Genomic DNA, 23,030 nt, shown 5'->3' with positions numbered 1-23,030 from the left:
AGAAAGGGGAAGATATAGAGGGCCTGAACTAATAGCCAAGCCCTAACCGTGTGCTGGTTGATCGTCATTTCGTTCTCGGAGGTTTATTTCGGTTAAATGCCAAAAAATGTAAGAGATCACCCCCTTTTTGATTGAGAGCTATGAGATAGTATAGATACATACGTAACAAATGTATGTATCGTGGAAAATGTCAAAAATATGCCAAATGCTGCCAAAGCCATATGCAAACCCAAATTTAAATCCCATCCACAGAACCCGATTCCAAACCACGGGGAATAAAAAGAGGTCAAAGGTAGAAGGTAGAAAGGTCTCGAAGTTCCCGTGAGGGAGCTCGGCGGAAATTAAAAGGTCCTATCAGACACCAAAAATAACAAAAACAATCCCAGTCCAATAAACAACATGCAAGGAATGCTCCAAATATGTAAAAACCCGGTGAATACACCCCAAATAAAGAGACACGAAAAAAAAAGTATATAGAAGGCATAAAATGACAGTGCTTCTCCGCGCACGGAGGTCGGGTAGACAACATCTCCCTGAGGGAAAGTGTTGGAAAACGAAGGCGAAGGCGAAAATTTTGCGTAGTGAACTCGTCCCAAAAACACCAAAAGTTGTCGCGCATTTCTCATACATCCATAGTAAGGGAAAGGCCAAGGGACCTTCCCTTAGGAAGGGTAGTTACTTGGCGTCGTGTTGTTCGCGAACGTGTAGGCTTTCGGCTTCTGCATCGATGACAAGTGATGACCACCAAAGTGGGTATCGTGCTCCGGGAATTCGTGCATCATAAATTCAGGTCGCTTCCTCTCTGCGAGTTCGGCAGAGCCTGGTATATCGGTATCTTCGATCGAATAGATCAAAGACGGCGAGCCAGAGACCGATTCCATGCCAAAAGCTTGTCCGGTATGGTCAGTGGTCGCGTTATAGCCCATGGGCGAGACTGTGCTTGAATGCGGCACCTGAAGTCCCGCCGGGTACTCAGGCGAAGATATAGAACCAGTGTCGGCCCAGCTGCGGGCTGGGATGGGAACCGAGTCACATGTGAGATATTCGGGGAAGGAAGAGACCTGAGCCGGAGCCGACATTGGCGGGGCCACGTTTTGGTAAGGGAAGGGGGAGTAAATATCCAGTGGCGTAGCGGGAGGTGATGCCATGTTAACCTGCATGGGTTGAGAGGTAGGGAAGAAGTGGGCTGTGGAGTGGGCCGACAAGCAGTAGTTGCTATCCGTGGGGGAGGCAGGCATGAAATGCTGGAGGTCCTGCGGAGTCAAGGGCGTTGGTGGAGCTAGGCTAGTGGTCGAGATCGAGGGTCGCAGCATCTTCTCGGCCTTCTTGATAGACCCGGAATCCGCAAAAGTAAAATTAAGTGGAGACCGCTGCGCAGCCGACGCTTTCCTCACGCCGGCATACCGGGAGTTGAGGCTCTGGGTTGACTTAGATTGTCTCATGGAGTTGCCAGCGCCGGAGCTAGGCATACGAGCGGTAGGCGAGAGCGAAGACATCGAGGTCGAGTTGGCCAAAGGACGAGTTCCTGAGGTGCCAATGGCAGCGGGGCGAGGGCGTTTGCGGCGTGCGGCGAGATCAAGCTCTTTGCCGGGTTCCTTCCAAGTTGCTTCTACTCGATCGACAGGTTGAGACAGCCCAGATTGACCGGTAGTACAGATCCCGATGCCCTCCAGTGAGGAAGTCAGCGCACTGGAAGACTCACGACGTGTGACCGAGATATCTGGTGCCTGCATGGGCATCGGATACTGCATGTTGCTGTAGACAAGGTTGTCGTGCCGTGATTCCCTGTCCTCAGACCACTCTTCCGTGTGAGGGGGCAGGTGGTTCGAATAGACGTCCAAGTTCTGTTGCATGGAGTGCGAAGGATTTGAAATGTCTGCCATTGCTTGGTGGCAAGAAGTGGAATATGAAGTCTGCTCTGTAGTGCTGTATCCCACATTGTCATTGTGCTCGGCGGATCCCCAGGAAGCTGGTTCTTCCTTGATACCAGACCAACCCGAAAAGGAAGAATTTATGTTGGCAAGATTCCCATGGTCGTTAGCTGGAGTGACCGCTTTTGGTGGTGGCATTGAGCCAGGGGACACTGCCTCTTCTTCTTCGTCTTCTTCGGGAACAGACTCGTTCTTGCTCCGCGGGTTGATCCGGCGACCGAATCGATCCCGCGCAGCACAAGCAGCATTCAGCGCCCTCTGCAGAGATGCAAAAGTTGCTTCTCTTGCCGACTCGCTCTTTGTTTTGTGGTGCTTGGAACGGCTGGATGTGGAATCTGTCTTGGCATGGCCACTGGATGTAGAGGTAGGTGTTTGCTTAGGAGTGGCAGATTTCTCCGATTCCTCATTTGCGATTGATCCTTTTCGAGATCCAGACAGTTGGTCCAAGGTCTCTGATTTTCGGCGAGCAGCCTCCTCAGCCTCGGCCTTGGCCTTCGTCATCTTTTCAAATTCCTCCTGGCGTTTCTGTTGCTTGGCCTTGGCGCGACGATTCTGAAACCAATTCTGTCCATTCAGTTAGCTCCCTGCATAGACAAAAAGGTTCCGTCTAGTTCTACTTACTGCAACGCGAGGCAGGCTCAAATTTGTCTGAGCCGCCAATTGACGCTTGACGTTGCTGCTTGGTTTCGGATGAGCCTGGAACTGAGCCTCCAGGGTTTCAACTTGTTCCTTGGTCAACCGTGGTCTAGACAAATTCTCTGTGTATTCGTCGTAGTCCATAATCGGTTGGTGGTAGTAGTCGATCATCTCCATTGGCGGGTGAGGGTACATATAGCCGTCAATAGGGTGCATCATCGGAGGAGGGACCATGGACGGGTCATATGCCATGTGTTGGTCCATTGGGATTCCCTGGTGACCTTGGTAGTTCCATGAGGGGTGGATATAACTCATGGCGACCTGAACAAGGGAGTAGGCAGGTATAGGAGAGAGAAAGGTGTAGAAGCGCGAGAGATAGAGAGAGACGGGGACGGAAATGCTGCACAAAAAAGTGGCAGCTTCGAGGAATGAGGTCTATATCATGAAGTAGATTCGGTTCGGTCAACCTATGGCAATGGAGACAGGGACCTTGATTGTAAATGTAAAGAGTGGCAGTACGGGCAGTCCGTGATTCAAGAAAAAGAAATGAGGCAGTGGTAGCTTGTGATAATGGTTGACGTTAAGGAGAGACGGGGGTTAGGGACCCAAAAGAGTGTGCATGGAAAAAGAAACCAAGAAAAAAGAGAAAAAAGCAAAGAGCCCAAGGAACGTAAAGGAAAGACTGGTGTGGGAAGGAAAAGGATGAAGAGAAAGGAAGATGGAGTTTGGAGGCGCTGGGGGGAAGATCGGGGGTGACGGCTAGTAAAGCGCGGTATAGAACTACCGAACAGTGTGGTATAATTGGGTGGTGGGTGGGTATTGTTCAGTAACGGGTGGTAATCAGATGAAACAATCTTGCGAAGGTCTGTGCCTATACTGGGTACTGGGTACATGAGACTTATGTACTATGAGTACCGGGATTGCGGGTACCTCTACTCCGTACTTTGATCAAGTATATTGTATATAAAAATATAAAATATATTAAAATATTAAAATACCTAAGAATAATCAAGAATTGCAATTGGGAAGAGCTGTTCAGATCTGGGATCGTCTATTTCTCCCCATCTACGGAGTAACAATCCAATGATGCAAAGAACCCACACCAATTGAGGGCTGACCGTATTTCATCCTTTTTTAGCCCGTGGAGTCGCGCTACCACCCGCTCGGTAGGGGGTGGCGGCCTGACTCTTGCAGCAGAGTCACATTTTGATTTGATTTTAATATTCTTTATTTTATTCTTATTCTTTACGTATTCTTTACCATCGATTTTTTAATTTATTTTTCCAGAATAGAGTTGGCCCAGAACATAATTCCGATCCCGTCCAGACTCCCCTCGTGAACCCATTCCACCATGGACGTGTGACTGAAAAGAAAAAGGAAAAATAGCATCGTAGCCTTCCTGAAACCCTATCCGACCGATTCAAATCTCTGATGAATAAATATGGGGAAATGCCGGTCAATATCTGTGCATACTTGCTATAATAGCAGCTCTAAAGATACATGTAATGTACTTCGTATACAATATAGTTAGCTTCCGAGTAAACAAAGGTGACCCAGGGTTCAAGTGCGGAGAGCCGAGTTTGGGTCGGATGCCTCCCGCGGTAATTTACTGTATATACGACGTGATACACCCAATGTAATGTCTCTTCAGGGCTTGAGCACCACCTACCTGGTATCCCGTGAATTCCACATACCAAAATAACGCAAACGCAAAAAATTCCAGTTCCTGCATTAGCGTCATGTCTGATCCCAGGAGGTGCCCATCGCTGCAAAGAAAATCATGTCCACTATAGAAGAATTTAATTTGGAAAGAAACATCAGTGGATCTGCTAGGAAGTACCTAATTTATGTGCGATGTTGTACGCTGTACGGGGTACTGTGTATGTTTGTAGCTGAGGAAGTTATACATAAGACGTTATCAAACTGTAGATATCGGGGAGTACTCCGTACGGTGATCGGACTTGCATAATCAATCTGCTTTAGGTAGTCACATTTTCTCCCTAAACATCCCGGTCGAGTCTTCCTAAGTGTTCCCTCGTACCGGGGTGACTGGAGACCGGTGCTCCGGGTCAGGCGATCGGGCGCAGCCCGGTATGATAATACAGTTGTATGATTCGAGGATCGTCATGATGATGGGGAACGATGATGTCTACTCTATCTACAAAGGTACGTTGTATAATGCTCCGTAGACTATTGACTCCTGAAGCAATCGAGTGTCAACTATCCATACGGAGTATCTGACAGTGTCTGACCCGGTTCCCCTTTCCGCTAGCACAGATCTATACTAGCGCAGGCGCATGGCAGTCCGCCAAGACAAACTAAACATCAATAGTTGACAGATCCCCCGTCGATCACTCAAGGATCTGCCGAGCTGTTCTTATTTATCTCTTTCTTTTGAGTGGCGCCCCCTCTTTGGGAATATTTTGTGCCCCCTGTTATTCGGCTTCCTCCAGGCTCCAACTATATTCTAGATGCAACACCATCTTGTTTTTTCTTTTTTCTCCTTTGTTTTCCGGGAATCTGGTTGGACCCTGCTCGACAAGCGCTAAACGTCTTGAAATAAGTCGCTCTATGCACGTAAGTCACGAGGGTTGCAGCCCCAACTTTGTCCACCCCCTTAACATGCACATGCGCCGAAAGATGATCACTGCCCGGACGTCCGGAGACTGCCCTTGGCGTTATGCTCTCTTTTTTCCTGTCTCAACTCTGTTTCATCCCACGCTTAATGTGGTAGTTGACAGTCGCATTGTACATTGTATGTTGTGCATAGTGGACATTCTAGGATTTTTACTTGTATAGAACCATTGGCAGCAAAAATTCAAGATATCTGGGCGACGAATCTTGAACATGGAGTCGAGAGATCCCCGAATGCCTGCCTTCTCATAGGAACGCGTAGAGACCCGAACTCTGACCTCGTCGACACATGGATAGTGGAACCCGGAGAGAATAAGGCAACAATGAACCGGTGTAGCGGAACCTCTGCTCTAGCTGCACGCTAGAAGTGTGCCCCCAATTTAGTGATCTACCTTTTGACTGCTCTATCCGGTAGCATGATCTGACTCAAAAATCCGTCAACGCTATAGTGATCCAAGGTTGATCATGCCTAGTGCACCAGTTATATAGACCAGAAGAATAGAGTGGAGTGATTGACACCAGGGAGGATTGATCCGGAGAAAAATCTATAGCAATGACCTTGTTTGAGGCTAGTACTAGCAGCTCCACGTACGGAGTAGTGGGTAGATCATATGAGAATATCCCATAACAACGTGACTTTCTTATTCCCTCAAACTTTGTATCGTGCTGTGTCATTGTGCTTGCTCTTTAGAAGTAAAGATGTGATGGACGTGATTGTGACGACGTAAGCCTTAGATGTCGGTTTCCTATTCAAGCTTCATGTGCATCAGGGCGCGTATCGTTGTCGGCGCATCACGCCCGAGGAGACTTCCGGTGCATTCATGACTCCTCCTTTTGGGCGATTGTGCTCACTTTCATCTTGGCACATCATGCCCCACCAACCCACTCACAAGATGGTCTCATGGTCCAAAGTGATGGCGAGAACAGTCCTCCGTACGGAGTACATCATAGGCAAATGCGAGAGGCATGGACACGGACAAGTTTGATATCACTCCAGTCCGGCCGAGAATCCTCCATGTCTGGCCTACGCCTTCAAATGCTACGTAATATACGAAGTATGGAGTATAAAGTAGAACAAAAGCGTATTATCGTACTGAGTACGGAGGTTTAATACCTACAACATTTAGGCTATTACAGTAAATGTCGCACAGAGATCTAGGTTGTACAACATCCATGGATACTCCGTACTTCGTAAAAATTCGGGGGATCGGGGGATCTGCTATGACGACCCCTGGGTCGATCCGTAACGTATTTCTCGCACGGATCTCTCCGCCCCATCCGACTATTGATTGGATCTGAGGTGAACCGTTACGCCGGGAACACAATCTCAAATATCGGACCTTGCAACAACCACATAGTAAGTGTGCGAAAATGAAAAGGAGAGGAACAATTCCCCGGGGGAAACTTGATGTGATCGACAATGTGATAGCAAAATTAAATATCCCTCGGGTTTCAAACCTTCATTGACGGTTACATGATCCTCCCGAGGTCGGATTTTCTTCCACCCTCAGATTATGATATCAAACCCCTAACTATCCATAGCGGTGCATGACCTAGTGGTCTTTCTTGACTCGTCAGCCAGGATATTTTAGGCGTCCGGAGTATTTCGGCCAGAAAAGCCAAGTGGCTGAGCTGTGCAGATCTATCAATGTGATAGATCCCCGCGGCCATCCTCGTGTATCCCTTGTGGCGCTGAGAAAGGGTCTGTGGCGGTGCGCAACCATATCGAGCGCCCTGCATATAACCTTGGAATTCCGTATTTGTCAATTTCGTGGGGCCAGTGCTCCAGCTCGCAGAATAATCCACAGAACTCGCCACAAAGGAACGGTCTACAACATGATTGGACGTGCCATCCAACCCGGTGCATCCCCATGGGCGTGGTCCAGATCGGAATTGGGGAAGCGCATGAGAACACAACCTGCTGTTATGTGATGAGATTGCAGTTACCCTCATCCGTCATCATACATCTTCATACAGATTACGGAGTACAACGTAATAGGTTCGTGGACGAGTAGTCTCTCCGGTTTGGAGCGAATGCGCTCTTCCACATCGCCTTTCTCGGTTCAATCAATTGTGACGATATTCAGGAGTCCGCATTCGAACATCACCTCTTCCCGACTCTCATGCGCGGGATGTAGTCTAGCCCCCTTGCATGCTGTTCTCACCGGGCGAGTGGCCTTCCTCAACACCATTGGAGAGAACATTCGCTCCCGCCCCAGGCTCCCCCGGTCAGGTAGAATGTGTCCATCCCCAAGACCACTTGACCCACCAATGACATCTGCAGAATGCTGTTGTCCCAAAGTTGCCGGGACGAAAGAGTATCCATATCCTCGTGAGCATCTAACCCCTTTCCCGAAAGAGCTGGCTGCAGCTGCAGTGGTTTCTCAGTACAGCTGCAGGCCGTGGAACGCCCAGCTCCAATAAGAGCAGGTCAGGGATTTCTTTTTCCCAAACCTGAAATCACTTTCTCCGGTGATACATTTCCGTGCTCACGGTCTGGTTCCATATCCCAAGCGTGCATGAACGGTAGTTCGCGGGCCGCCCTGCTTAAATGATTGGACCAGATGTGAGTAGCAGGTACATTTGCATGCTGTAACGCCCTGTCGAAGAAATCCGGCTTTGAGCTGCAAGGATTGCGTAGCTGCATACCTACGATAGGTGTCCGCCACGCATGCCATGGTGCTCTAGGGCGTCCAGTTACCGTGTCAACAGCTATACAGCTTGATCCTTGCCGGCCGAATCATCTAGACGAGCCACCGTCCTTGTTATGAGACCTGTCAGCTGTCATTCGCCGATCCGTGTGCAAAGCTGCGGTGAACTCCATACCTGCTTCAAAGTATCTACACATGGTGGGTTGTATGTGGAATCCGTGCATACGTACTTCTATCCTGCATCTCGCACCTTGCCTGGTCCGATTACTTCCCCGCCCGGGGAGCCAGCTGAGCTGCTTCAAGACTTTGTATCCTTTTACCATTTCAGGATATGCAGAGCCTAGTGCTTGCGGTCGGGGAGCATCTGGCCCCGCTTAAAAGGCCAATGGGCGTCAGAACCAGCTGCATAGCCTGAAACAGCAGCAAAAAAAAAGAAATTACCTTCCCTCTCTACGTACGTAGATACCAGGTACCATTTTCAGCACCAGTCGCTACGGTCCTCAACTTCCAGGAATACGACCAGACGGTAGACATTTGCCAGTTTGCAAGTTCTCTAGTTTGGCAAAAAATATATCCACGCTCCCAACAAACCAAGTATTGATAACAAAGTGTAAAAGAATTTGAATATATACTAATCCAACCCGTATGTAGTGCGCGTTAATTCTAAAAAGGCATGACATCTTTACCATGACGCCTTTACGCTGTGCGTCCAACTCCGGAGGAACCCGTTACACAGTTGCGTTCGCAACAGTTCACCCCTGCGCGTGCAGCAGCGAATCGGCGAAACCGAAACGACAACGACCATCTATTGGTACGCATTCCTGATTTCGATCTGAACCTGGCCATCCACAACAGCTTTGACCGAAAGGCTCCTCAAATCTTCCACAATCCAATCCGCGCCAGCCTCCTGAAGCTTCTGCAGCGAATGCGTCGTTGTCAACGCAATCACCTTGAAACCAGCAGCCTTACCAGCCTTGATCCCAGACGGTGCATCCTCGAGTACGACAATCGAGGTCGACTCTTCGATGCCAAGCTGCTTCCGGCCCAGAAGGTAGCAGCGCGGGTCTGGCTTGCCGAGCGGCACGTCCATTGCTGTCACCAGGTTCTTAGGGTGTGGGAGACCGAGAACTTCCAGCCAGCCGTCGACTAGAGGGCGCGTGCCGGATGTTACAACACCCCATCTTGCGCCTGAGGTCTCGAGGGCTGCGATGAGGTCGCGACCGCCGGGGATCTCGACGGCGTCGGAGCCAAATTCTTTCGGGATGCGGCCCTCGATTTCATTGACATCTGTTGCGAGAGGATGTTGTCAGTTTATATCCCATGGTTAGGCTGGCAGAATTTCCGGTAGACTGTAACTTACAGTCCCAGTTGGCCTTGGTCTGGTCGTATAGACCCATTACATCGATGCTGCGGCGGCCATGAGAGGTCGCGAGGATAACCTTGGGGTCGACGCCGAGCTCGTCGCCAATTCTAATGCGCAAATTATGTTAAAATCGTGTTCACGGAGGTCGTGTTGCAGTGGATCTTATGACTCACTTGTGCCAGTGCTTCACAATTGCTGTTTAACACCGAATGGTTAGCATTGGTTCATTGGTTCCAATTGATCCCAGGAGGACTCGAGTGGGGATCGAATACCATCAGTGGAGTCGACAATTGTGCCATCGAAGTCAGAAAGAAGACCATCGAATGTGTGGACCTGCGTAGGCGCAGAGAATGATCCTGTTGTTGAGGACATGGTGGGGGAATGGAGATGCGGGGAGTGTTGATGCGCGCAGACAATGGCGAGTAGACGAGGAAACCGATGTCGAGTGAAAGACAAGATGAAAGCAGTTGGGAATTTTTCTCTAATGTATCAACAATAAGAAATGAGAACTTCAAGAGAAGAACATAGAAGCTGAGGCGTCATCAAATATATTTCTTGCTTCCCCGACGCCGGTTAGATACCTAATTCGGCAACCGTCCCGCAAGCTTAGTCATTCGAAAATTCTCGGAGATCGGCCCAACTGCTAATCCGCTTATCGGCTGGGAAATCTTGGCACTCAACTTTTTCTACTCCCGCTGCGGACAGACTTCGAGGGTTTGCTGTGCACTATTTTTGTGATCAACAAATACGTGCATTCAAAATGGTTACTAAGAGTGGCTTCGGTATGATACAATCTTTTTACCACTCGTTTACGCGGTTCTGAGGGGCAATTCTAACGGTCTACAGGCAAGACTTCCAAGCGGGTTCCCGTCCGCCTTAGGCATAAGATCGAAAAGTCTGCCGTTCAGAAGCAGAGAAAGCAAAGGAAGCTCGCAAAAAAGGTATTGCAGACAATATTTCCACAACGATTCTGATCGAAGGTTCTGATCTTCTATCTGCAGAACCCCGAATGGCGGTCAAAGATCAAGAAGGACCCGGGCATTCCCAATCTCTTCCCCAACAAGGATAAGCTCCTCCACGATATCGAAGAGCGGAAGCGCATAAAGGCCGAGGAGCAACAGCGTATTCGTGAGGAGGCACGAGCCCGCAAGGCTGAAGGCCTGCCCGCGAAGGCTGGCACTGAGGCTGTCGATATCGACGAGAACGACATGATGGATGATGATATGGATGCCGAGGGCAACGATTCGAATCCAATGGCTGCTCTTCTCGCTTCAGCACGCGCCCGTGCCGTAGAGTATGATGATAACCAAAGCGAGGACGAGGACATGGAGGAAGATGAAGACGACGACGACGATGAGATGGACGAGGATGAGGAGGAGGGCGGCGCAACTATCGATGAATCTGCCCCGCCATTGGTCAATTCAAAGTCTTACTCAAAGGAGAGCTCACGACGCCAATTCGACAAGGTGTTCAAGCAGGTCACCGACAACGCTGATGTCGTGCTTTACGTGCTCGATGCCCGCGACCCCGAGGGCACCCGCTCCAAGGATATTGAGCGCGAAATTATGATGGCAGATGGTGGCAATAAGCGGTTGATTCTTATTTTGAACAAGATCGATCTGGTTCCGCCCCCAGTGCTCAAGGGCTGGTTGCTTCACCTGCGCCGCTCCTTCCCCACTCTCCCCCTTAAGGCATCCAGCGGTACCACTGCCAACGCACACAGCTTCGACCACAAGCAGTTGACAGTCAAGGGTACTTCGGATACGCTCTTCCGTGCCCTCAAGTCATACGCTGGCGCCAAGCAGTTGAAGCGAGCCATCTCTGTCGGTGTCATTGGATACCCCAATGTGGGCAAGTCGTCCGTTATCAACGCACTCACTGCACGTCTGAACAAGGGCTCGAGCAATGCATGCCCGACAGGCGCTGAGGCTGGTGTCACCACTAGCCTGCGCCAGGTCAAGCTGGACAGCAGGCTCAAGCTGATTGACTCGCCTGGAATCGTCTTCCCCAGCTCCAGTGATAAGTCTGGCAAGAAGAACAAGAAGCAAGAAGAGCAGGCGCGTCTGATTCTCCTCAACGCTGTACCACCCAAGCAGATCGAGGATCCCATTCCCGCAGTCAACCTCCTGATGAAGCGTCTATCCTCATCGGAGAACCTTCTCGCCAAGATGCTCGAGTTGTACGGTATCACCGCACTTTTCCCCACAAATGGCGACAAGACTACCGACTTCTTGGTCCAGGTGGCCCGCAAGCGCGGCCGTCTCGGGAAGCGTGGTGTGCCCAACATCGAGAGCGCTGCTATGACCGTTATCAACGACTGGAGAGATGGCCGCATCCAAGGCTGGGCCAATGCACCCGTGCTTCCTGTGGTCTCGGCGGATGCTCCTGCCGGCGATGTTGAGGCTGGCGTCGACACGACAAAGGTCGCGGTCGTTACCGAGTGGGCCAAGGAGTTCAGTATCGAGGGTCTCTGGGGCAACGGACAAGGTGATGACGAGGAGATGGCCGAGTAAGGGCTGTTCTTCCTGCTCCTGTTATGAAGTCATTATCTCATTTGATTCTATCTTTCTGGATACCAAAAAGTGGGCGTTTTATATCGGCATTCCATCCTTCCCTCGGTTCGATCTCAATTTCAGTGGTATAAAAACATCAGTAAAATGACTCTTTTCCAAATTAACCAACCAAAACTGTAAATTGTAATACGTATTATTGTAGAAGCGAAGATCGAAATAGAAATCACGTCGAAGTAGAGTAGACATCACCGCCAAGCCCCCCACAACTCGCGCATCGAGAAATCCAACGCGTTGGCGCGTCTTGCAACCCTCGAACGTTGACCCATCTCCAAAGCCTATAACCACAGTCCAACCCTAAATACACCATAAGGTCCTTTACAGAGAGAAACAATCAGACCTTGACTCGATTCGATATCCAAGGGGGGGCCACATCGTCAACCCCCCGATCCCTTGAACCACGCAATCAGCACAAAGACACCTACCAACCCCAAACCTACAAAGATGCCACCTCGGAAATCCGCGTCCTCAGTGACGCCTGCTGATCCCGATGATTCCCTACTGCAGCAGTCGCTTCCAGTACCGCAGAGCGAGAAGCCCGTCTTTGCGACAGAGCAGCAGTTGAAGGCTCGGGCCGAGGCGGGCGCAAGTGTCGAGGTAAGAAGAAAAAGCCAGAGACATGAACATGCATTATGTACTACACGAGGATACAATGCCCATTGACTCCTTCATATACGGCATGCGGAAAAGAGAACCTGGCCAGGCTAACGCTATTCTCTGGTAACCTGTAGGACTATCTCCTACCACGCTCACTGACGGTTCGTCTCGCCAAGTCGGTCCTCCCACCGAATACTACGATCCAGAAGGATGCCGTGTTGGCTATGCAGAAGGCTGCTACGGTGTTTGTTTCCTACTTGTCTTCACAGTATGTTTTACCCTTTGCCCGCTGCCTTTGGGGTTTGCATTCGAGTCCTCCCCGTCCCACATATGTGGGATGGTAGATCTCAATTTTATTCTCTATCCCGATGGTATGAAATGTTGAACTAACCCTTCATGCAACCTCAGTGCCAATGATGCAACCCTCAAACGCACCATCGCCCCATCAGACGTCTTCAACGCCCTCTCCGAGCTAGAACTCGACTCTTTCCGCGGCAGACTTGAACAGGAACTGGAGGCATACACGGAAATCAAAGCCGGGAAGCGCAAGCCGAAGAAGGCGGATGAGAATGGCTCGACGCAGGATGCATTAGGCGAGGGTGCGACTCAGGGCGATGGTGATGTCGACATGGTCGATAATCCTGCGAAAAAGGTGAAGCGGGACGAAGATGTGGAGGTAGCTGTTGGTCCGCCTGCTGGGGATGATGGGGACGAGACTCAAGAGGAAGACGTCGAAGAGGAAGAGGAAGAAGAGGAGGAAAGTGAGGATGACGAGGAGGAGGAACATGCTCCGCGTGAGGATGATCTTGAGCATGTGGAGGATTTGGATCGTGAGCCTGGTGCGAAGAAAGGGCCTTATGATCCCGATGCCGAGGAGACGGATGAAGATGAGGATGGGCCTGGTGGTCAGTTGCGGGATGATCTTGGGTTGGGCTAATTATTTAGGCTATGTCAAAGGAGTTTATATGTGGACGAGCCGAATCGACACAACCCGGATCGCATTGGGAGAGGTTGGCTGGCAAAAGAAAAGAATGCTCTGCTGTACTATACACATAATGACGAATGGATTTTATGCGACGCCCTGTCCGTACTATTGTATATGTGGACACAGTCAACTATTGTAGGTAAACTTCGATAAGTCCAAAATATAAATACATGAAGCAGTATATCAACCCTCGACATGCAGTACAGTTGCGTAGCGAGTTTGAGTAGATATATTTATATGAACCAGCGCTCTACAACACTAAAGACTACAGGAACAAGAAAAGGAGACATGAGTTATATCTCACGAGAACAACGGAAAATGTATTAAACGGGACAGCGCCTAAGAAATTGTATGAGAGACTCATATCAGGAATATCTCATTTAGATAATCTAACATGACCTCTGAAACACCCATGCAGATTGGCATGAGCGAAAATGAGAAGAAGAAATAAAAATAGAAGAAGAATTGAAACGAGGAAACCCGTTCACGCTGGAACAAGCCAGCTTCTTTCCCGAAAAAACGCCCGAGCCAAACCCATGCGAGAAACCGTGGTCTATCAATGGTATCTTTCGAAAAGAGGACAGCAATCATCAACCTAAAGCAAACGCAGGTGATGCAAGTAGGAATACAGTCCACGAAGAGGAAGTATGTAAACATGGGTGAAGGAATGGAAACCCCAGAAGGGGATGGGGAGGCAGTGAAGGTAGCACTGTTTCCGAAAAACAATGAAGAAATATAACACCAAGGACGCCATTTGGTAACCATGCATCATGTCATGAACTTGCAGTCAACATAGAATAAGATATCAATATCATGACCGGAACATAAAACAGTCATGAGGAAGCCACTGGCCGAGGAAGAGACTCTGGGTTGAGCTTGTCTGCTTTCTCGGGCTGCTCCGTTTTTGGTAGAGGACCATTGTTCCTCGAGGCGCCCGCTGGAACCGGTTGCATAGGTTTGCCGTCGGGCTTTGTACTGAGCTTGCCGGCGGCTTGAGACGTTTTAGTAACACGACCGAACGAGGCAATTTTGCTGACCGGGGCGGCGGGCGTGCCACGCTTTTTCGAGGCAGCGGTTGTTGCAGCCTTTCTGGGACGAGGATTGGGAGCGGGCTTGGTGACGAACTTCGAGGTAGGCTTGCAAGCAGCAGGCTTTTCTTTCTTGATGATGTCCTGGATGGATCGGCCATTGCTTGCTGGGTTCTCGATCTTGATTTTCGTAGCTTTGCTGGCCGGCTTTTTCGTGGGCTTCTCGTCGTGACTGGAAGAAGGTGTGGCGAGTCCAGTGTCTGCGCGAGGTCTCTTTTTCGGTGTGACCACGACGGAAACGTCCGTAGAATTGAAGTTACGAGGAATGGGCTCGGGCGAGGATTCGTACACGCACGGGGTAGTGTCCTTTGACTCCCATGATTTCAGGTTCACCTGGTGTGCAACTTCATCGCACGAACCCTTGATAATCAAGTCAAAGCAGCCGTCGAATTCTTTGCCGCTTGGCGGTTCATTGTTGATGAACATCGTGACACCATCCTTGCGACTGCGGATCATTGTGCACAAGCTCTTGACGAGTCGACGGACCCCGGGAATCTTCAAGCTGGTACCGGCGACAATCAAGACGCGAGGACGGGACTTGATATCGGCGTTCATTACGGAGGTGATTGCCTCTTCGTCGGGGTTGTGCTCGTTATAGAGCACGATGCGCGGGCGCATGCGGCCGATGCCGTGACTCCGTTGGCCGACGATTTGGCGAGCGTTGTCGTTATCAGTGCATTCGGTGCAAGCCGGCGGGTCGGCTTGCTTGAACATATCGGGCTTAAAGTTGTCGAGGTAGCGACACTTCTGGCATACCATTTTTTCAATACTGCCGTGCAGTTGAATAGTGATCGGCCAGCTACCCTTGACGTTAAGCGGGATCTCAGTCGCCAATGGTTCCATAGAGGTTTCAATGCCATCGATGTTTTGGGTGTAAAGTCGCTTCAAGCGAGACTCGATACCTAATCGGGCAAGCATTTGGTGGAAGGCGGTGGGTTTGATGTTGGCAACCTCCTCCGACAGCGACCGGACCATTTCGTGGAAGGGCGCCGTCAGTGCGTCATCCTGATAGACGGCAGCATCGAAGAGAAGCTTTCCGGAAGCTTTCAGATTGTGCTTTTTTTGCAATGATTTGAAGAGACCGTCTGTGGAGCGGAAGTCCGGAACTATGCAGAGTTAAGAGTTGGGTTCGAATATGGCAGAATCCAAAAGCAGAAACTTACTACCCGCAGCCGTGGAAATGCCAGCGCCAGCGATGACGACAATGTCTTTTTGATGACGCAGGGTTTGAACGAGCAAATTGTGTTGATCATTTTGTTCATAGAGACATTTTGATAGATCAAGATACTGAGTGGTCCGTTCCTTTGGTAGGGGGTTGCGTCTCCTCTTTGCGGGACGGGCTTGGCGTGCAGAACCCTCAGCAGGTTCAGCTCCCTCTTGGGATGAAGGCGTTGGGTACCGCTCTGCAGGCTCTGGTGACGACCGCGCTGCTAATGTTGGTGACGGAGGCACGGAGCTCAACTCCGAATCGGACGAAAAATCTAAATTGAAATCCCCCATGGCTGCGTGGGAGTTGCGAATGGGCTGGAAGGTGTAATGGTGTAGGAGAGTGTTCACCCCCAGGGGAAATCGGGGCGAAAAGAACCGAGTGGTATCTCCAAATTGCTCACAGACCGTAGAAAACCTCGAAAAGAGAAATCATGTGTCTGGTGAATAAGATCAATGAAGATCAATGAGGTTTAATACCTTGAGATAGATGGGAGAGAGGGTAGAAAAGAGTAGGAGTAGTTGTAGGTAGAAAGTTGTAGCTCTGGAGGAAGTTGACGATGAGGTCAGCGTTGGGGGGGAAGGGCATTAATGAAACTCGTGCACTTCAGGGCTCTATGGGCCGGAGAAAAAAGAATTAAAAAAAAGGGCCCGCAGAGGAAAAACAGTCTTTTGTTTTGGCCGAAGGTATGGATTTCCCCTAGGAATGTTGAGGAAGTAAAATGGTTTGAGCCGAATGACCAGGAAGGGCGGGCCTCGATGTTGTTTTGATGCGAACGGTTGTGGGTTTAAGACTGCTACGCATATACTTCGGAATAAAGAGGGACATAGACCAGGGATAGCTTCTTTGATACTCTTGAAACTCCCATTGATTGTACTCTATAGGGGGTTTATACTGGTCAATTGCCCTCTCACACATTAATAGGACTCTTAATATATGTTGTATTGTGCTCTTCCTATTATACTCTGATTTTCCCCCCAATTTTCCTTCCTATTTTCCTTTCCGGCTTTTTTTCTGCTATTTCCCATGTTTTGACAGTTCAAGGGCTCAGTCCTGATTCGTTCTGCTAGATAGTGGGTCACCTGATATCTTTCTGATTGGCCAGTTGCCGTTGGCAGGACTACCCGTCACCTGATCCATGTCACGAGATCTGACTAAGCATACGGGAAATCCACTGGTCCCTGGAGGTCCAGGTGCTGACGGCATAACATCTGGATTTGGTCTATGGTCCCCCTATGGTCCCCTCATATTGGAAATCAGGAATCGCTGCATTGACTTGATATCGCTGGTGGTGGTTCTCAGATTGCCTTTGAACATTCTGGTCTCGGGAATCCCCCTTCTTGACCAAATAATAATAAAGCCCATCTGATATTCAATGGTCCGGGGAACTCTATGAAGCCATGCTGTTATATTGATTCTCTGATCGAAACACACTTGAGTAATCCGACAAAATATTATGCCATTGATCATGGAGGACGGTATCAATATGGATGATCTCTTTGGAGAACCCAACTCCCTGGAACTGGGCATGCCGGCCGCCTCCCCAATCAAAGGTCTAGCACAATGCCTAGATGAAATGCGTCTATTAGGGTGCTGCCAGTAAGCTTGGAAGTATGCTACATATTCCGCATTCCAGGACTAACCGTCTTCTAGGAAAATCGTCTGGTCTCGGATGGGATGTATTGCATCTATTTCCCAAGATGGACTCCGGGTTAATGTCCGCTATCTCCAGTGCCGCCCGTCAGATGGAAAATGGGTGCTTGGGGAAGAGACATCATTGGCTCCAGTTTTGGAGGCCCATAATGGCAATCAACTAGCCCATATATCATGGAATGAGACAGGCTCAGAATTGGCCGTTGTCGATTGTTCTGGTCGCATATCAATATATTCCATATCCATTGCATTGAACAGCATCACAGGTTTGCGTCAGGCATCGTTTGATTCCGGTGACGATGGCAGCCAGGTTGTTGGAATGATGTGGCTGAATACCTACCGTCATGTACGTTGAGTCCCCCTTACCATTATCTATCAGAATAGATCAGACGGATCAAGTTATGGGTGAAAGGACTCTAACAGGCCTAGATTCATGCCTTTCACCAAGCAGCCAAGGTGAATGGTCGATGGGCATACTCGCCTTTCCGTCGTCGCTCCACCGGACCATTCCACCCAGCCAACAAAGGCGCATTGATATGCGTCACCAGAGCCGGCCAGATCAAGCTGATATATCAAAACCCTGACAGCAAATGGGCCGAGCTCCCAGCCGAACTGAAGAACACAGGGTATTCAGACAGACTATTAACGCATGCATCCATGACTGCAACACAAGGTATTGCCTTTCAGTCGGAGCTTCCATTTCCGGTCACTGATGTATTAAAACAGATGGGATCCTTCTCTCCACCTATTCCGCATGCCAGAAAATGTGTCTTTATAGAGTAGACATCGGCTGGAACCCATCGCAATGGGAGCCGACGCTGGGAAAACCTCCTGGCCAATTCCCTGTCCCCACCTTCCGTTTAATCCACTGTAAAGTTGACATGCCCAGCAATATATTGAATGTCAACCGGGGCCCGGACCACTCCGATCAGTCTTTGCCGTTTTTGAACTCGGTATACTCGTTGACGCGATTAGAGATCATGCCGGGACAGTTTGATAGCCTCGCGGGGTCCACTGCCAATCCTTGGATCCTGGCTGTGTTATCGAAGCCTCTCCATGCCATACATGACTATCCAGACCAACAGGGCCCGCCGAGTGTGATTCTCAGGTGGCATTTGGAATCTGCACCGCAGATACTCCACTCCAAGTTTGACGAGGTGCCGTCAAAGAAAAGTAACGCTGAAGCAAAGGTGCGAATCCCCCAAGCCTTGACTGTTGCGTGGCATGGAGACTGACCTATCCTCAGCCCAAAATGGAACTGCGCAGGTTGGAGGACATTTATTGCGATAAGTATATTGTCTCGGTGGACTTAATAGAGCATGGGGCAGTGTTGGCTGTCAGTCATGACGACAGCTCAATAACATGCTATGAGACACGGACAATGACCGTTTTGAACGGTCTTGGCGATTCAAGCACAGTGACCTGTCTGGCCCAGGCTGGATTCCATTACCCACTCGAAACATCAGGTATGTCCGGGACTGAGCGATCTTGCTTTCAGGTGCATGGCTAGAACTGATATGGACAGGTCTTCACATTGCTTTCTCTCCTAACGCTTGTGTTGCCGTTACGCTGGATGTTGACGGACATGTGCAATTGAGGGTGATGGAACACTCGTTCGGATCCACAGAGGGTCTCTATGACGAGAGTATGTGTTTACCAGGTCACCTATGTGAGATAATAACACTGACCCAGACATGTAGACAATTTTTCTGCGGCCATTGCGGCCTTGACACTGGCATTCAGTCGAGGATGTGGAATTGAAGTTAACACAGATGACATACTCATGGTTGCCTGCGGGCAGCTATCACCAGGTGAGTGCTCTTAAGACCATCGTATTGATATCATCAAGACTGCTGACAGACATTTAAAGAGGCTCGAACCACATTCATCAGCGAGGTGTATCGTGCACTGCCGGTTAATTGCAATTTCACAGCCGAACAGGACAAGCTCATGAGCCATCCATACATACCTCGTTGTCTCAGCTTACAGGCCGGACTGGGCTTTAAAGGGAGACTTCAGCGTCGCAACCTCTCATCGGCCGTGCCGTGGGCAAGCCTTCAACTCAGACATGCCTCTGTTCTATTTGCATATTTCTTCCAGTATAATAAAGGGGGGGCAGACTGAATCGCATGATCCAGGTGAGTTTAAAAGAAGTCAATTCAGTTACATGACCTGTTGCTAATTGAAAAGATGTTCTACGCATGGTATTGGGCAACACCAAATGGACATTAGACTTCTCCCACTTCCTTCTGAACGAAATCTTCGACATGGCCGACGAATTCGAAGATGTCTTCAATGACCCAGAAGCATTCACCCAGAAATGTAAGGACCTCTCCATAACGAACACCAGCTTCAAGCCCACCCATCTAACTATGTTCGCAGTGAAAAACTCCTCCTCCCTCCCCCTCCTAGTCCTCTTGGCAAGCATGTCGCGCGCCTTCCTCCGCTTCATCTGTCGAGGCCTCCGCGGCGTGCATGCCGGCTTCGCAAGCACAAACCCCGCCTCACTTGTTGGCGACTCCCGAGTCTACTATACAGAGATCTGCCAAACACTCGAATCATCACCGGTACGAATCGACGTGTACGAGAAGTTCCTGGCAGGAGTGGACTCAGCTGTGAAACACGCCTACCAAGGCGCTGGCTTCGGTGACGCCGAAAGACCCGGCCCGGAAAAGGAACTGCTGGTTAATGCGCGCATTCCGCCTGTCCTCACCACGGCCGTCGCCACCCTCCTCCGGCAGACAGTCCCGGCGCTCAAATCCGAAATCAACCGCATGGCGATCTACCTCGGGGACTATAGCTGGCTTGGCTTTGGGAATGACCGTCGAACGGCGCTGTATCGTAAGCAGCGTGAGGTCGATATCCTCAAGAAGTGTCCGCTGCGCCCGCCGTTGCCGTTGGGGATTGATGGTCGCGTTGCGCTGCTGAAGAAGCGTAGGTGTGTGCGCTGCACTGAGGTCTCTGGCGATACGAATTTGCCCCGGTCGCTTCTGTCGTTCAAGATGATTGCTAAGCTGTCGCTGTTGAGGTCTTGTCTTTGTGGGGGCATGTGGGTTCTTGAGACGGATACTGGGGATGTTGAGGTTAGGACCGCGAGTACGAATGGCAATGCCAACAAGGTTAGCCAGTCTTAGGATAGCAGCCAACACTGAAATTGGATACTATATAACTCACATTCTGCTTTGGACCAGGGTAGTGGGGGGTTGACTGATCTAAGATTGAAGATATGTTTCGGTTTATTATTTTAATCTTAGGCATACTTGTGGGGTGGTACATATTGAGATCTTTGGCAGCTAGATTCGTTTGGTCACCATAGCAAGATATCCTTAGTCGGACATATGTTTACTTTATACTTGAATCATGTAGAGTAAAACGCAGATCACTCGATACATATGTTATGGAAAATATATCGAGTCCTGGCACACGATACATATCCATGAGATATCATCACTAGAGAGCAATAGCAAGGAAACCTGGAGAATCTCTAAAATCATGTCATGTCAAGAGTCGATTTGCATCCTATTTAGATACATAATCAAATTCCATTTTTTGGATGTAAAAAAAAAGAGAAAACCGACCCCTTCACAAGCTTTCGGATCCAACTGTCACGTCCTGCTCATGTCCAAGGCCAGCAACGTCTTCCCACAAAACTCCATATTCGAACAAGTTCTGCGTTTAAGCCTGCAACAAACAAATCGTCAGCATCATGTTCGGCTGATTCGTTTCGTCTGATGGGCAAGGTCCTTGGTAGTGAGGGTAAAGATGAACGTCCATCGACCCTCACCCACCTATTCCCCGCCCAGGATTTGTCGGATTATCATACCTTAACGGCGTACTTCCGCTGGGGGAAGTGGATGGCACGCTTGCGGAGCTTGTCGGTGGTCTGGGTACGCTCGTGCTTGGTGAGACGGCGGCGGATCTCACGGGTGAGCTTGGGGCGGAGGTCGAGCGGGAGGTACTTCTTGTTCTTGTAGAACAGACGCAGCTGAGCGCGCTGGTTGGCGTTGATGACGGTGAGAACACGAGCGATCGACTTGCGAACCTCGCCGCTAAAAAAAAATTCCAGTCAGCACCAAATCTCGAATATTGATGACCCCAATATCGTGCGCTTTGTGCCAGATCGTATAATCCATCTCTTCCTCATCGATCGATTGGTTGAATGCTGGCGTATTCCCTCTTGTATGTCGTCTTGCCCGGGTCCGATCGTTCCCATCCCGCAAATCTTCAAATTCCATCCGCACGAAAAATCAAATATCGGGGGTGTCGAATACGCACATTCTCTGAGTCTTGGAGGAAGCGCCGGAAGCGATCTTCTGAACGCGGAGCTGGTTAAGCTCCAACTTCAACTCCTCGAGCTGTGTGGCGAGCTCATCCTTGTTCTTGCCCCAGAGCTGACCAGCCTTGACCTTGGACGACTGCAAAAAAAAAAGCAATTCATCAGCATTTTGATATCAGAGCATTTGCACAGCACGACATACCATGGTGGCGTTGAATTGTGTGGGTTGTCGACGTTGAGAATTGAAGATGTCCGAGGGTCAATTTGCGACTGGTTGTGGGACTAGGGCTAAGCGAATTTGTGAATTTAGCGGGTGCACGTGACTGCAGTGGCATAATGCCTTAATTCGGTGCCTGAAGTTCGGGTTTGTTGATGCCTGATCCCTGGGGCATAAACATACTGTATTCGGTTAGCACATGTTACCCCGTCATGGGTTGGCACTTACGTAGACAAGCAGGTAGCACCTCGGCCCTTGCACTGATTAACTATTTGGTCTGAAAAGAGCTCTTAAACAGACCAGGCTTCTCTGTTGGCTCCATCTCCACAGTCAACATATCTCTGCCTGCTATGGCATCCTCAACTAGTTCCGGGTGGACGCAGCTCCGGCAACAAGCACGGTCGCTTGAAACTCAGGTACCAATATCTCCTCACTAGAAGTTATATACCAATGTTAACTGACGCACCTATAGACCGAGAACCTTTTCCACACCTATTCACAATTTGCCTCGATTACCAAACCTCCACCATCGCCTACCGAGGAAGAGCTGCGGCTTGAATCGCAATTGAAAGACCTCCTCGAAAGAGTACGTCCATCCACCAACGCTCAGCAGGGGAAAAAAGCACCGACAGCTAATTAACCTTCCGCACAGCGCGAGTCTGTCATCGCCCAACTATCCCGTCTCCTCGACTCCGAAGCCACCCTCACGTCCTCCGCTCTAAAACAGAATAATGTCTCCCGACACCGCGAAGTGCTTCAAGACCACCGCCGCGAACTCCAACGTCTGACCGCAGCTATTTCTGAATCGCGTGACCGTGCAAACCTACTCTCTAATGTCCGCTCAGACATCAGCTCCTATCGCGCATCCAACCCTGCCGCCGCCGAGGCCGAGTACATGCTCGAAGAGCGGGGCCGAGTCGAGAACAGCCACAGCATGATGGACGGCGTTCTGAGCCAGGCGTATGCCATCAACGAGAACTTCGGTGTCCAGAGCGAGACGATTGCCAACATTAATCGGCGCATTGTGGGCGCTGCTGGAAATGTTCCCGGTATGAACTATCTCATCGGCAAGATTGGAAACAAGAAGAGGCGGGATGCTATCATTCTCGGGTGTTTCATTGGGTTCTGCTTTTTGATGTTGCTGTTCTTCCGGTAAAGTATAAATGCGAGGCTTCGGCGGCAGTTCGGTTATGTCGCTGCTCCTATGTCTTATTGTTCTTTT

The 23,030-nt window shown here is 49.9% G+C and overlaps 8 protein-coding genes across 8 annotated transcripts; 4 read left to right on the top strand and 4 right to left on the bottom strand.

Annotated features, from left to right (window-relative positions):
- Window positions 1–662: 662 nt before the first annotated feature.
- Window positions 663–2,882, bottom strand: N7489_004253 (homeobox domain-containing protein; the record flags this gene model as incomplete). Its single annotated transcript, XM_056710005.1, has 2 exons — window positions 663–2,495; window positions 2,553–2,882. 2 exons carry the CDS (start codon window positions 2,880–2,882, stop codon window positions 663–665), a joined length of 2,163 nt encoding a protein of 720 aa, XP_056568426.1.
- Window positions 2,883–8,657: 5,775 nt separating this feature from the next.
- N7489_004252 (HAD family hydrolase) lies at window positions 8,658–9,587 on the bottom strand (the record flags this gene model as incomplete). The annotated part of the gene is made up of 4 exons (XM_056710004.1): window positions 8,658–9,139; window positions 9,213–9,322; window positions 9,389–9,410; window positions 9,488–9,587. 4 exons carry the CDS (start codon window positions 9,585–9,587, stop codon window positions 8,658–8,660), a joined length of 714 nt encoding a protein of 237 aa, XP_056568425.1.
- Window positions 9,588–9,975: 388 nt separating this feature from the next.
- Window positions 9,976–11,728, top strand: N7489_004251 (GNL3/Grn1 family GTP-binding protein; the record flags this gene model as incomplete). Its single annotated transcript, XM_056710003.1, has 3 exons — window positions 9,976–9,997; window positions 10,062–10,156; window positions 10,217–11,728. 3 exons carry the CDS (start codon window positions 9,976–9,978, stop codon window positions 11,726–11,728), a joined length of 1,629 nt encoding a protein of 542 aa, XP_056568424.1.
- A 501-nt stretch (window positions 11,729–12,229) lies between these two features.
- cbfA (uncharacterized protein) lies at window positions 12,230–13,319 on the top strand (the record flags this gene model as incomplete). The annotated part of the gene is made up of 3 exons (XM_056710002.1): window positions 12,230–12,382; window positions 12,517–12,650; window positions 12,791–13,319. The coding sequence occupies 3 exons, from the start codon at window positions 12,230–12,232 to the stop codon at window positions 13,317–13,319; spliced, it is 816 nt and encodes a 271-aa protein (XP_056568423.1).
- An 881-nt stretch (window positions 13,320–14,200) lies between these two features.
- N7489_004249 (putative SIR2 family histone deacetylase (Hst4)) lies at window positions 14,201–15,955 on the bottom strand (the record flags this gene model as incomplete). Its single annotated transcript, XM_056710001.1, has 2 exons — window positions 14,201–15,561; window positions 15,619–15,955. 2 exons carry the CDS (start codon window positions 15,953–15,955, stop codon window positions 14,201–14,203), a joined length of 1,698 nt encoding a protein of 565 aa, XP_056568422.1.
- A 1,163-nt stretch (window positions 15,956–17,118) lies between these two features.
- On the top strand, window positions 17,119–20,449 carry N7489_004248 (mediator of RNA polymerase II transcription subunit 16; the record flags this gene model as incomplete). Its single annotated transcript, XM_056710000.1, has 11 exons — window positions 17,119–17,261; window positions 17,316–17,661; window positions 17,745–17,988; window positions 18,042–18,505; window positions 18,562–18,781; window positions 18,841–18,960; window positions 19,016–19,126; window positions 19,186–19,360; window positions 19,416–19,453; window positions 19,506–19,637; window positions 19,698–20,449. The coding sequence occupies 11 exons, from the start codon at window positions 17,119–17,121 to the stop codon at window positions 20,447–20,449; spliced, it is 2,745 nt and encodes a 914-aa protein (XP_056568421.1).
- Window positions 20,450–20,990: 541 nt separating this feature from the next.
- N7489_004247 (60S ribosomal protein uL29) lies at window positions 20,991–21,796 on the bottom strand (the record flags this gene model as incomplete). The annotated part of the gene is made up of 4 exons (XM_056709999.1): window positions 20,991–20,996; window positions 21,139–21,364; window positions 21,591–21,730; window positions 21,794–21,796. The coding sequence occupies 4 exons, from the start codon at window positions 21,794–21,796 to the stop codon at window positions 20,991–20,993; spliced, it is 375 nt and encodes a 124-aa protein (XP_056568420.1).
- A 362-nt stretch (window positions 21,797–22,158) lies between these two features.
- On the top strand, window positions 22,159–22,964 carry N7489_004246 (putative vesicle transport v-SNARE protein Gos1; the record flags this gene model as incomplete). The annotated part of the gene is made up of 3 exons (XM_056709998.1): window positions 22,159–22,224; window positions 22,281–22,394; window positions 22,461–22,964. 3 exons carry the CDS (start codon window positions 22,159–22,161, stop codon window positions 22,962–22,964), a joined length of 684 nt encoding a protein of 227 aa, XP_056568419.1.
- Window positions 22,965–23,030: the final 66 nt, after the last annotated feature.

Source organism: Penicillium chrysogenum (assembly GCF_028827035.1).
Source record: "Penicillium chrysogenum strain IBT 35668 chromosome Unknown utg000002l_segment0_segment0, whole genome shotgun sequence".
Taxonomy (NCBI): Eukaryota; Fungi; Ascomycota; class Eurotiomycetes; order Eurotiales; family Aspergillaceae; genus Penicillium; species Penicillium chrysogenum.
The sequence above is the reverse complement of the archived record's forward strand: the minus strand, read 5'-3'. Positions and strand labels throughout refer to the sequence as shown.